Source organism: Rhinolophus sinicus, linkage group LG10 (assembly GCF_036562045.2).
Source record: "Rhinolophus sinicus isolate RSC01 linkage group LG10, ASM3656204v1, whole genome shotgun sequence".
Classification (NCBI taxonomy): domain Eukaryota; kingdom Metazoa; phylum Chordata; class Mammalia; order Chiroptera; family Rhinolophidae; genus Rhinolophus; species Rhinolophus sinicus.
Window position 1 is genome coordinate 73,546,357 of NC_133759.1, and position 13,979 is coordinate 73,560,335.

At 34.8% G+C, this 13,979-nt stretch overlaps 1 protein-coding gene across 1 annotated transcript in view; it reads left to right on the forward strand.

Annotated features, from left to right (window-relative positions):
* Positions 1 to 13,979, forward strand: part of ADAMTS19 (ADAM metallopeptidase with thrombospondin type 1 motif 19) — a 232,146-nt gene that overhangs the window by 118,979 nt on the left and 99,188 nt on the right. Inside the window, exons 9-10 of the mRNA XM_019756011.2 lie at positions 10,509 to 10,649; positions 12,331 to 12,481. Of these exons, the coding sequence (XP_019611570.1) occupies positions 10,509 to 10,649; positions 12,331 to 12,481 (292 nt within the window). The remainder of the gene's footprint in view (positions 1 to 10,508; positions 10,650 to 12,330; positions 12,482 to 13,979) is intronic.

A 13,979-nucleotide genomic window follows, 5' to 3' on the forward strand; every position in this document is an offset into this window, starting at 1 on the left:
TGGGGCTTGACTAGGCAGACAAGTCAGTGGAAGAGAGAATAAAAAGAATTCCATTATAAGCAGGAAATGGAAATGGAAATGTAGCATACACTAAAAGCTGCACCTATAATCAGTGGAAGAAAATGAATCATTCAGTAACGAAAGTAGTAAGAACCTGATTCTGTACCTTAGACATTACATCAGAACACACCAAAATGATTCTGTACTTTGAGATATTTTGTTTTGTTTTGTTGTCTTTTTTTGTCTTTTAATAGGGGATGTCAATGATTCTAGATATGAAATCTACAAATATTTAGGGAGGATTCACATAAAAGTAACTACTTGAAATTAAATACCAACTCAAAGAAAAAAATACAACTATCAGATGTACCACAATCAGTGAAAGTATTTGCAACATACATATCAAAAAGTAGTATTTTCCTTAATATAAAAAGAGCTCTTACAAATCAATACACAAAATGAACAAAGCCCCATTTGAAAAATGGCAAAGGATGTAACCACACAGCTCATAGAGATATATTCATGGCTTATAGAAAATAATTTCAGCATCATTCATAGAATGCGTATTCAGACCATAAAGCAATTCTACTTTTACCGATCAGATGACATAAATCTATACTGATGAATCTGTATTTACTCTCCTTATAAGGTCCATTTGTTTCCCTTGGCAAGAAAACTTCTGCTTTCTTCCTTCATTTTCTCTTTCTGTTCTTTAGATCATTTCTTCAGTGAAGTAGTCCACAAATAGGTTAAATACCTTAATATATGCTCTTATAGGGTCTATGTAGTTTTCACTTCTAATGTTTTTCACAGTTGCTGGTTTACATTATTTGTATGATTATTTGGTGCTTAATTTGATTGTGCTTCCTGAGTACTGTGTGTTGTTTGTGTGTGTGTGTGTGTGTGTGTGTGTGTGTGTGTGTTATTGTTTGACAGTGTATCTCTAACACCTTTCATGTGTGCTCAGTAAATAGCTGTTAAATGATGTTTTGATAACAGTGTGAAGTAAATGAAAAGTGTTGGAATGTGTGGAAAAACATATTCTTAATACATTTTTGAGAGGAGTATAAAGTGGTGCACTATTTTTGGAGACCATATGGCACTATTTATCTAAATTTAAATAGAGGATTGCTTGTGAATACAGTTTCAGTTCATTTTGCCAGCTTGAGTAGAGAACATTTTAAATTATAATTTAATTTGTATTTATGTTTCTTTGTTTACTAAAATGGTTGAACATCTCACCTTTTTCTGGCTTCCTAAATTTAGCTCCATTACATAAAAATATGTAGCCAATAAAAATAACCATAAGGACTTAAAAATGGTCACTATTTTACATTAATAAAATAGTATTTATTTTTTGACCATTTAGTATCTGATGACTTAGCACTGCCCTTTTCTAATTATAAGAAGTGCCCCTTTAAGAGATGTTATATTCTTGAAATAATTCTATGGACATAAAATTGTGCACAAAATTGTTTGTCTTGATATCAGCATATGAAATCAGTATATGTAATTGGGCTTTAGCACATTTATGAGAATTCATACTTTTAATAGTGTCAAGAAAATGAAAAAGCTCTCCCAGAGTTCTATATTTTTACAAGTTAAAGCAAACTGCATTGAACATTTGCAATGTATTCACTGATTCAGAATCTCATATGGTAATTAGATTGCCTACTTCATAAAGATGTGGAGTGGATATAATTACATAAGTTAGGGAAACTTAGTTATAAATCATATCATTATAAAAACAGAAGTTTTTTCTACTGCATCAGAATCTCTGGGAATCTGTGTTTTTAAGATGCCCCCCATGTGGTTCCTGCATACATGGAAGTGAGAGAACTGTTATCTTTTTTAATTAAAACTTTTTTTTCAATTATAGCAAATGCTTATGTGTTTTTGGTTTTTGTTTTGCCTTTTGAATCAGGGGGGAAAGACTAATATATATTACTAAACTTGGGCATGGAGACATGGTGTTTCCACTAAGTTGGCAATTCAGAAGTTTCTTCAGAACAGAGAGGCTAATGAGGCAATAAATAAATATACAAAGTTAGTTCCTTGAAGGCAATACAGATTTGGGACACCTGCTAAAGTTTTAAGTATTGCCAGAGTACCAAGAATACAGATGCCTGCTTGTGACTAGTGAGCCTTTGAAATCCATGACATTTGCTTACATACTCTGCTGGAAGTTGTATCTGGACAGAACCAAGGGTAGGGCCAGGTTAGAAACCCTCTTCTTCAGACATTTGCATTTCTGTTATTGCCATCAATATTGTTATCAGTTCTTTAGCGGAGCCATCGGAAATGTCTTTATCTCTTTCTCCCCTTAGTTCTCCACAAATTCTACTTATTCTTCATCTGAAATAGCTATCTCATCTGTCCGTTCTCTGTCGTTACTCCTTCAAGCTTGGACTACTGCAATATCTACCTCAGCGGTCTCCTTGCCTTAGTGCGTTGTCTTTCTAATCTATCTCACACGTTAGATTCAACTTCCTGAATCACAGTCCCCATCTTCAGTTCAGGAATTTTTTTGCCCTTTACCACCTAATGAACTCCAAATTCCTCAGCCTTACATTCATGACTTTTATCGAGTGGTCCCAATCTACCTTTCTAACTTTATAATCCATGTCTCTATTTCATGAATGCAAACAGGCCATACTTTTCAAACTTCATGTCTTTATTAATGCTTTTTTCTTATCCCAACTCCCAGGCCTACTGATGTTTACCTTTTCCAGTTTTATTTATCCATTAATGGCCAAGACAAATACTGTCACTGGGGAAATTAGACCTGAAATCTGGCTAGAAATGTATTTCCTTTTATAACTCCCTTGCACTGTTCATTGTAAATATTACTTGTCACGTAATTTCTAATATGTACTGATTTATACTGATATTTACTTACAGACACACACTAATGGACAACAATCTCTATAAAAATAGGATTACCTTCTAATACATTTTTTCTCCCAAAGCACAATATTGAGTACATTGTACATTATGGGCATTTAAACATTTGTCTTATGAATGAATAAACATTTGTTGTACGAATACTCATCTCTTGAGATCCAGAGTAGAAGGCAATTGAGTTTCACAAGTAGAGAAGAGGAATTCTTTTAGGTTAAAGAATGCAATTATCTTGACCGAGTAAAAGAAAATACTGTTTTATGACTATACAAATATAAATATGGCAAAATATTTTCCTGTTTTGATACATGATATTTTGAATTCCTATATAAAATAAACTATGTGGAAACACAATAGGTAAATTATGTATCAGTTATGATGAGTCTACCTTGCAGTCTGGTTCCAGGCCTATCCAATTATTTCATGCAAGTTCTGAAGTCATGGACTTGGAAGAGCCAAATCCAGCAGTTTCAGCAATTGAACTATTTAATCTAAAATTCTTCTAATTCAATGAGAAGCTAGCATATACCCCAGGAGGCACCCTGTCAAACATAGATTTGGCTAGTAGCTCTCAGCTTGCTGAAAGAGTCCTTTTTAGATGGAAATAAAGTTTTTGCCTTTAAATCTGCATTAATGTGCAAAGTATATCTACTACAAGAGAAGATATATTCTAAAGGGAGAGTAGACACAGTAAGAAATAAATAAATGAAAATAAAGGCAATACATCATCAACTAGTACTTTTATTTAGGATGGGATATATATGAGCTAATAACAGATTGCTATTAATAGACAAAAAATAAGTACATTCTACCTCTAGAAATCCACTGTTCCTTAAAATGTTCAAAATTAATTATTCTGTTATTAATTCTCCTTGGCCGACTTAAATTGGTAACAGCTACATGTAGATTTTCTGCCCCCACATTGTACTTTTTAGAATTCCCTATAGTAAAAGTCACAAGTGTCTTCCTCTAACACACACCCCTTGGTTAAGGTTGGAAACTACAGAGTGGGCAGATGAGAGAAAAAGCACATGAGAGAAATACAGACTTGGACCTGAGTTTTTGTCTTGCCAGCCACTCACTGACTGAAATCGAGGCAAGTCAAACTGAACCAATTTTCTTCATCTCTAAAATTTGGATAACTTTTCCTTTTATAGTTCCTTATTAGATTGGTGTTGCCCTAATTGCATGACACAATGGTTGACACATAATACAGAGTGAATTAGTAATAATAACAATGCATATTATAATGTTTATGAATACTTTAATTTATAAAGGAAATTTTCAGCCCTCAATGGTCATATATCTCTCAATTCATTCAAGGAGTGATTTCACATCCTTCCGAATTCTTATTGGATTGGCAGGAAGTGTGCTTATTATGGAGAGTCTTGCAGACCACTAACAGAGCTTTTGTATTTGATACTTTATTTAGATGATACCAGTTAGAGTAATAAGGAGTTCGTCCAAGTTAATAATGATAATGGACTTCAGCCAGTATGGATGTGGCAGCATTCCCATACCAGATTCTATCCAAATGTAGGTTTGGATGTCATAGTGCGTAGGTAGAAGAGGGGTATAAAACCACTCAGCCTTACAAGAACTAGCCTTCTCTTTGCATTTCTCTAACATATCTTGGCATACATATGTTCTAGAGTAAGGCAAGCAAACTTACTTGAGCAGAGTACCTACAGACTTTTCAGGCTACAGTTTCTCTAAGTGAGTAAGAGTCCACATGAGTTTCAACGTTCCCTCAGATTTACAGAATATTTTAATTGCTTCTGTGGTTCTATATCAGTTGATAAACATGTTGACGTGTATTTAATATGGTATTGAACTAAATAGTTGAAGGAATTAAAAAGAAAAATGTGAAAATTTTTGTTCTCTGGACACTTAAATTCTAGGTGATAATAGTTTATATATATTACTAAAAATTCACCAGAAATAAAAGGTAGTCCTGATATGTTTTACATGTCATATATCCAGCACAGAAGTTAAGGACCATGAGAAATATATGCTAGAATTTACTGAAGAATCCTTTATACAGGAAGAAGGCTTCACAATTTGAGTTGTAGTTGTAAATGTAGATGAGCTGGGGAAAGGATTCTGGTAGGACAGGAGTATACGAAAAGGTAGGCTGGAATGAATGTTCTAGTGAAAATTACATTGAAGTCAGTTTGCAGATCACTTGAAAACCAAGATTAAAAGTTTGGATTTGATCCTGTAGATCATTGGTTCTCAGAATTTTGAGTAAGAATTATCTAGAAAGTGTGTTAAAATGTAGTTTCTTAGGCCTTATCTCTAAATATTTTCTTTAGTTGGTTGAGGTTGGGCCAAGGAATCTGCATTTTTACTAACCTTCCATCATCATGCCCTCCGATTCTGGTGCCCCTGGGTCACATTTTCAGTATTAGTGCTTTCCAAGAAAAATGAACAGACTTTGCCTAGGACACTAGTGTTTTGTTTTTTTAAAAAATATTAATGTATTCATAAGAAACTAGGGCAATTAAAGTATTGTACAGTAAGACAAAGAGTTAAGGGGCAGGAAGTCAGCTGGACAGACATTACAACATCCAGAAGTGAAGAGAATCAGTACTCATTTTGCTTGGCAGCAGTTGTAGTCAGGAGGGAGAGATGATGGGTAGAGAGTTTTAAGGAATATAGAACTAACAGGATCTACATGAGGGCAGGGGATGGAGTGTGCCAACCCCAGTAGATAGTAAACTTCTTGAGGGTTGGAACTGGATATTAATTCGTTTTTACAAGCGTTTTTCGAATTGCTAGATAAACCCATTATATCATACACAGCAAAGTCAAAAAGAATTTTTTGTACCTCAACTTTTTTTAACTTGTGATTTTTTTACCTTGTTGAACTGCTTTACGTTGCCTTTTGACTTGCCAATAGAAATACATATTTAATTATTTTGTGCAAGTTGAAATGATTTAAATTATTGAAAATATAAAATGTAATGAAAATATCTTGTATTAATGTCGCGCTTTTTTCCATGAGGACACAGCAGTGGAACCACATCAAAGCAGATACAGCCACTGAATTGTATGAAATTGTCATTTTGTGGAAATATCATCCACTTCCAGTTAGATATCATCCACTTCCAAAATACACATTATTTTCAAATATACATGTCACTAGGGAGAGGGCAAGGTGAAAGCTATATTGATTTTTTCTTATTTAAATTGATTTTTCTTCATAATACATGGCTTTTAGTGGGAACTATATCCTGATAAAGTGTTTAATATGTTCAGCACAAAAATACTTACTCTTTTAAAATATCACTGTTAACAAATCTGATCTTTTCCAAATTATCCAAAAAATGTGAGTGAATTCATAAACGTTCTCTAACTCTTTAAACATCAAAAGGGACCATCTTCAAACTCCAAATGCTTCTCCAGCTTTCCGCAGGATATCACAAAACTTCCTGGCAGGGACTTTTAAACAAGTTGAGAAGTTTTATAAGATAAAAATATTTTTTCAGTTGACTTGACAACCATGTACAATGTTAGTGGAGAGTTTATTTGCCCAAGGCTCTTTGTCAAAATGAATTTAAACTGAGATTATTAAAATGGAGCTCAGTTGCACAGTCTGAGTGAGGTGTTGCTAATGTCTTACTTCGAGAAGTTTTCCATACAATGCATGCGACTTGGGGATGGGACGACATATTAAAGGTGCATTTCTGCTGACTGCGAGGACACATTTAAAATTATTCAGAGCACAGTAAACCATTTGCCTAAACGGAGTTCCAATCCAGGAAGAGAAGCACTGTAGTTTGGTGGTTTCGAGGTCTCTGCTTGACCCTCAGATGGGTTGGTTCCGAGTCCCCAGCTCCACCATTAACTCAGCACCTTCCTCAGCTGTACAATGGAAGTCATGATAATAGAAACACGATGGGGATATTGTGAGGAGTAAATGATATCATCATTGTACATGATTAATATAGTGACTGGAACAGATTCACGATTAATTGTTTTTTTTTTCAAATCTGTGGAATCAGGACTAAGCAATGTCTCCTGATGATAGTTCCAGATGTGTGGTAAAAAAAACACACAAAAAAACCAACAACTCTGTCCCCATGTAACGATAACCTTTTCTGTTTCAAGTTAAATAGCTTTAGGAAAATTTAACTAATGGTAAACAATGCTTGAATCACCAGATCTCTCCGTGGCTGTAGCTAATTTCTTACATGAGAATCAGGATCCCAAAAGGAAAATGATCATCTGGATGAGAAGTTGTAATCTTCCCAATTTGGAAAATCACATTACACTACTTTTGGGGAAATGTCCAAATTGCTAAATCTTGGAAGTAGTCCCTCTTCTTCTCTCAAACGGACACATTATTTAAGAAGTTTTTATTATTTCTGAAAATGACCAGTTGCCTTTCAAACATAATAGCATTTGTGTATGGTTTGAAAGACTGCATACCACAGATGGAAGAGTTGAGCATGTTCCACATGGCAAGTGGCTGCTGTCACAGGGTCACCCAGCAACTGTGCCGCAGCCAGAATCTCTGGTGGAGGTGAGACAGTGATGCTGGCAGGGCTGCATCAGAACCGTGCAGTTAGAAATGCATTAGGCACCTTTATCCCTCTGTGGGATTGTGCCATATTTACAATTTCTTATTTTAATTTAACATCCGAACAAAGTGAATTCTTGCCATTATCATGTACTTGGTTTTCCTTAAGTCCATGACTTTCATCAAAGTTGGTAAATACAGCAAATTACTTTTAATGATGTTTATCTCTTTGTGTGTGTGTGTGTGTGTGTGTGTTTTGACAAATTAGAATGATAAGATAAAATTTCTGATTTACTGCCCCAATAAAAAGAACTGTTATGCATTCCTACTGTAGTCCAGCATTGTGCCAACCTTTTACATCATCCTCGTGTAATATTCACAGTCAGGCAAGTATCGTGTTTCCCCGAAAATAAGACCTAACTGGAAAATAAGCCCTAGCATGATTTTTCAAGATGACATCACCTGAACATAAGCCCTAATGCATCTTTTGGAGCAAAACTTAATATAAGACCTGCTCTTATTTTGGGGGAAACATGGTATTTTAAACAAGTGAGAAAACCGAGGCACATTTTTAAAAAAATATTATTTAACTTGCATCTGTTCACATAAATAAGGAGATATAGGATCAAATCTCTTTCTAATGCCAACATTTTTCACTCCACCCCCCAGTAACTGAACTGGACTATACCTCTATCATCTCTTATTTTTTCTCTTTATCTTCAAAGTATGAAAAACACATATCTTTCTATTCTCTCTGTCAGTCATTCTATTAATGTGTGTTGATACAGACCCTATTTAAAGACATCAATTAGACTCGAAAAGAAAAATATGATTCGTCATATAGCTGAGTTTTTCTAACACCAGAAGCGAAAAATAATATTCAATAATGTGGTTTTCATTTTATTTAAACCATAATTTTCACAGTCTTGAAAGTTAGGAAACATAGGGAGCTTTTACTTCATTACTTTTATTCATAAATTAATTAATTTATTCCATGTATATAATTTCTCCTTTTAAATATATTAAATATAACAATTTGTCTTCAATTTTTTATTTATTTTGGTGAAAATGTAGTTCGATAGTCTTGAGAATTTTTTTTTTTCTTTGAGAAAATTTAGTTGTGGTTTTCCTTGGCAAGTTCTATAATAATTCTTTTATTAGTGTTTTAAAGTATAATAGAGATATTTTGGTTATTCAGAATTTGTTATTATGAAAGACTATTACATAGATCATTGCACAGTGAGGAAAGGAAACGTTTGACTCTCTCCTGCTATCATCTCAAATTAGGATGTACAAAACCAAACTTTTCTTTTTCTGCTTCTTCATTACTAACCCTCACTCACAACCAATTATTTTAATGGCCTCATTATGAGAATTTTAGGAGGCTGCATGAAATTTTTACTGAAATAGAAGTGATTCTGAATGATCACTTGGTTCACCAGTGAGGCATGGTTTATAGAGTATGATTCCAATATGCCAGGATGTCAGAGAGATGAGTAAGTCCCCATCCTCAAGAAACCGCAGTGAAAACCAAAAGTGTATAACACACTGTAGGAAATGCTGTAACAGTGTTGTTTGCATGGACCCTATGGTGGGAAAAGCATCATACACATACATGAGGTGGGAATTAATAAAAGAAAACCTGCTGAAGGTAATCTACATGAATCTCGAAAATTAAGTAGAATTTGTCCAGGCGAAGACATTGAAGGAAAGGCATGTGGGACAGGACAGGGGAGGGAATGGAATTCATAGACGGCAAATGTGCAATGGTTAGTCACATGATTCTAGAGCCAGCCACCTCAGTTCAAACATCACCACTTTCCGCTTTTTCACCGAATACTCTTAGGAAAGTTCTCATCAGCAAAGTGGGTGTCATCATAGTTCCTACATCCTAGAATTAACTCAGTCTTATAAATCCCCTTGAATAGTGTCTGATGCATAGAAAAATGCTAAAGAACTATTAATTACAAGAGAATAAGAAATAACATAATGTTTGAGAAACTAGAAATCATTGGATATTACTGAAAAGAAAATGCAAAAAGTGGCTTGGAAGAAGGTGAAGAGGCTATGTACTGTGTTAAACAGCTGGAAATTACATATAGGTCATCGGAAAGCAGAGGAATGGCCATCCAATTGCATTTTAAATAGACATCACCAAGGCAGAGTAGGAAGAGTAAAAGGGAGAATGTTGGTAAAGGTTAGATGCACAGAACCCAGTTAGAATGCCATAGTAATTGCCCAACCTAAATTATTTTATAATCCCCTTTACTAGTAACAAAAGGAATTGAAAGGAGATGACAGTTGAGAGAAATATTTATACGGTAGAATTGGCAGGGCTTGCTCCTAACATTCAGTAAGTAACATAGCCTGGGTGATAATTTGAGAGAGAAAGGAATAAATTAGGATCTAAAGACTCTTGCTTTGGGAGAGTGGGTGGCTAGCAAAGGCACACAAAATAGCAAGAGAAGAAGAGAATACAGGAACAAACAGAGGTTTGAAAGAGAAAATAATGAGGGCAGTTTTTAGACATATTGAATTTAACATTCTTTTAGTACATGCTAAGTCAGAATTTTAGAATTGAATTCTATCTTAAAAGAACAGATTCAGGATTCAATAGAAAAGATAAAGATGACCATGAAGGTGAAGGTTTCCCAGAGACAGTTTATTATGTGATGAGTGGAAGAAGATGGTCCAATGAAGCAGATGGGGAAAATAATAGTTTAATGTGGTTTCAGATTTGATAAAAGGTATGAATAAAGGATCTCCAGGAAAGAACAAGAATCTCATGTGGTTGAATAGAAACTTACTATTTCTTTGTGTTTCGTACATACTACTATGTGAAACCTATATCTATAGGTCATTTACCAGATTGATTGGGAAAATGTCTTTTACGAAATAAAAATATTTACTTTTAATCTAGAGAGCAAATTTTAAAAATCAATCAATCAGAAATCTATTATTTTAACCTTTAAAACTAACTTTTCTCCCATTATTTTAAGTATGTAGCTATTATTTGCACTTACAAAAAGCTAAAAAAAATATCTAACGTCATTTTTAAAATTTTAATTATATTCCAAATCAGCATGGGCATTCATCATGACAATGACCACCCATCATGTGCTGATGGTCTTCATATCATGTCTGGTGAATGGATTAAAGGACAAAATCTTGGTGATGTTTCATGGTCCCGATGTAGCAAGGAAGATTTGGAAAGATTTCTAAGGTACTGAGGTCACTTACTATTGTTGTATCATGAATGTTTGCGTGTGCCTGCTTCCTCTCCACCAGGGAAGGCGGTGTGGCAGAGCAGAAAGGACACTAGGTTAGGAATCAAGGTACTTGGTTCCACTTCTGGCTCTTCCATTGACTCATAGTGTGAATTGGGACATATTATTTAACCCATCTGCTTCTTAATTTCCACATTTTCAAATACAAGGATGGGCAACATGATTTGTAAGGTTGAAAAATTATTATAACGATAAACTCTGTCACTGTATTTAATTGCCTCTTCACAATTTCCCAGTGGAAACATTCTCATTGCTTATCATTCGGCACATCTGTTGTTACCACAAAGAACCTCTTTCACAAAAGCTCCACCTTTTCATTGTGATACTTCTCAACTCTGACTCTTTTTTCATTACTACATAATTTTCGCCATTATAAATAGTCTCTGATTCTCTTCCACCATCAAGAGCAATAACACTTAGCTTCTGCCTGGTTGGAAAAAGAAATGAAAAATGTTGCTATTGTTCTAATTTTCATTTTCTTTGTTTGAGAGGCCCTATGAAATCACATTTAATTTTTGTTGCTAAACTACCCAGGTTTTATATAAAAAACTATAAAACATACTTTAAAAATCTGATGAGTTCTTTGATGAGCTGTTTTTTAATGACAGTTGAATATTATGAGGAGAAATGACATTAAATCCCAATCTTTGTCTTACCATTCTCTATGTAATATGTATATGGTGATGGAAGATCTAATTTTCATTTTAAAGCCCTTGTTCTTTACTTATTCCTTTGGTAATAGAAGGAGCAGCTGAAACAGTAGGTGATATGCACAGTAGTGAGTGAGTGGGTGAGAGTTGTTTAAACTATCCAAAAGTCTAAGTCAGAAATAGAGGAGTACCCAGCTAGCTAATTTCACTGCATAGGTCAGTTTCATTCATTTTTCCATACTATTTAAGTTGGCAAGCCCATTTTTTCTGCTAAATGAATATTAAAATATCCTAAAATATAATATATTATCATAATTCTGCTCTGAAATATATGCAATATAGTCTCTGCATGCTCTTTGTCATGACAGTGTAGACGACGGCGCTCAGAGCATGTAATAGTTTGAACACACCACCTCACTGGAACAGTGGCCCTTCAGTGGGTGCTAATGAGTTCCTTTGGCTGCCTTCACATGAATCAGAGCTATGATAAAATTAAACGTCACCTCATAAATGGAACTTGTATTACAATGTCAAGTACAAACATATTCGTACTATGAATACTCCCGAGAGAATGCTTTCTGTAGTCTTTCCGTCCCTGAATGCAGTTGATTTCTTACCTTCACACATGACTTTTGGGCAAGTTAATTTCTGAGTCTGAGCTTTTTCAACTTATAAATGTGTAAAACAGTATTATGTAGATTAGCTGAGTTAATCCATATGAAAGACCTTTTATAAACCAAAAAAATTCTGTTACCTTGAACATTATTATTCTTAGGATTATCTTAAATAATTGTAAATAAATGATTCTCATATCTGAAATAATTTCTATACGCATTAAATAGAAGAGCTTATCAATAAAAGTAAGAAAATGTTTTTAATATTATGCAGTGTTTCCTGTTGCATGCTAATGATAACAACTTTTGATATCATTAAATTCAAAATTTTACACCTATCTGCGTATTGCCAGGTCAAAGGCCAGTAACTGCTTGCTACAGACAAATCCCCAGAGTGTCAATTCCGTGATGGTTCCCTCCAAGCTGCCAGGGATGACATACACTGCTGATGAGCAATGTCAGATTCTCTTTGGGCCGATGGCTTCCTTTTGTCAAGAGATGCAGGTAAGGGTTGTGTCCAGGTGGGGTTTTCAAAGTGTATGTTCACATTCACTGTTTACAAGTATTGTCTAAAGGAGAGGAGGACGACTTTGTTTTAGAGTTTGTGGCTCAAAATCACCTCAATCTTGGAACGAGGGAATTTTCTAAGAAAAGGTTTCTGCATTTTTTTCCCCCCTGGCATTTAGGCAGTGAAAGAAATAAGGTGTGGGCCTTTAATTAATGAGGAATGACCCAAGAATTTCTACTTTGAAATGGCACTGAAGTCAGGGAAATACTTGCATTATGCCATTTCAGTGATCCTATTTTGAATCTCTTACTTTCTTACATGGTAGAAAACTGGGTGAAAATGTAATAAAAGTGATATATGAATATGTAATTGTGGACAAAGAGTTACATCTTTTAACCCTGAAAATAACACGTTAAAAATATGTGCTATAGGAACAAAACTTAGAGGGTACATTTTTAAATAGTTCAACTAGAGTAAAAGAGTAAATGTATGATGGCAAACTAAGCAGTGTCTGTATGTTAGTATTCAGTCATTAATTACTCAGGCCAGTTGTACCAGTCTAGAAATCTGAGGTCTAAAGGAGTGAGCAAAACGACCTTCTTAATTGATGTAAGAATTTTAACTTTATTTACCCTTCCTTCTTTCTTTCCTTCTCTCTTCCTACTGCCCATCCCCTAGCTGCCCACCTCTTCCCAATACACACACACACTTTGTATTTCAGGAATAAACTGATAGCCATATTTAGAGTGAATTGGTAGCTGTATTTCACTCTTCCTAAGTTTCTATGATTGGGTCAAAGGAATTTGCTTTTGTTGGAGATAATACTGTTTTGGATTACGGGCAACATAATTAAAATCCATTATAAGGAAAAGAGTATAAATCCATGATAAAAAAAAAGAGCATTATGACATATTTTATGCTCTCTCTGCTGTGTAGTTCTTATCGATGGAGTTGTTCACTAGTTTATTACTTTTCTCTTCTTAATTCCCCACACTAGTGTGTAAGCTCCCAGAGGAAGTTTCTTTAGCATCTAGTCCAGTGGCTGGCACATGGTAGGCACTCGGTGAATATTTGACTTACGATTAAAATAAGTGAATGTATAAAGGAGTTAGAACTGCATTAAATATGATGTGTGAAAGGATGTGTAGACTGTAATACTCATCTGACAATAGTGGAGCTCAAAAGGAACTGGTACAGGTGAGTGATTGTGACCTGATACCCAAGGGTGTACATGTGGCAGGATCATGGATGCATGGAATGTGGCATCAGGCGTGATGATGACAGCAGCAGCCAGGCTGGTTCTGCGATCTGTTCCTGATAGCTCTCTCTTCTCATGTACCAGTCTTCTTGTCCACTCTACGGTCACCTCCAGACCTTTAGATAATCAAAAAATGGGTCACAATCTTCTTTCTTAAATCTTCAAGGTAAAATAAATGTTTTGAGATACATAGGGTTGGTTTTGTGGGTAGACACTCCTACACGCTGAGATTATCA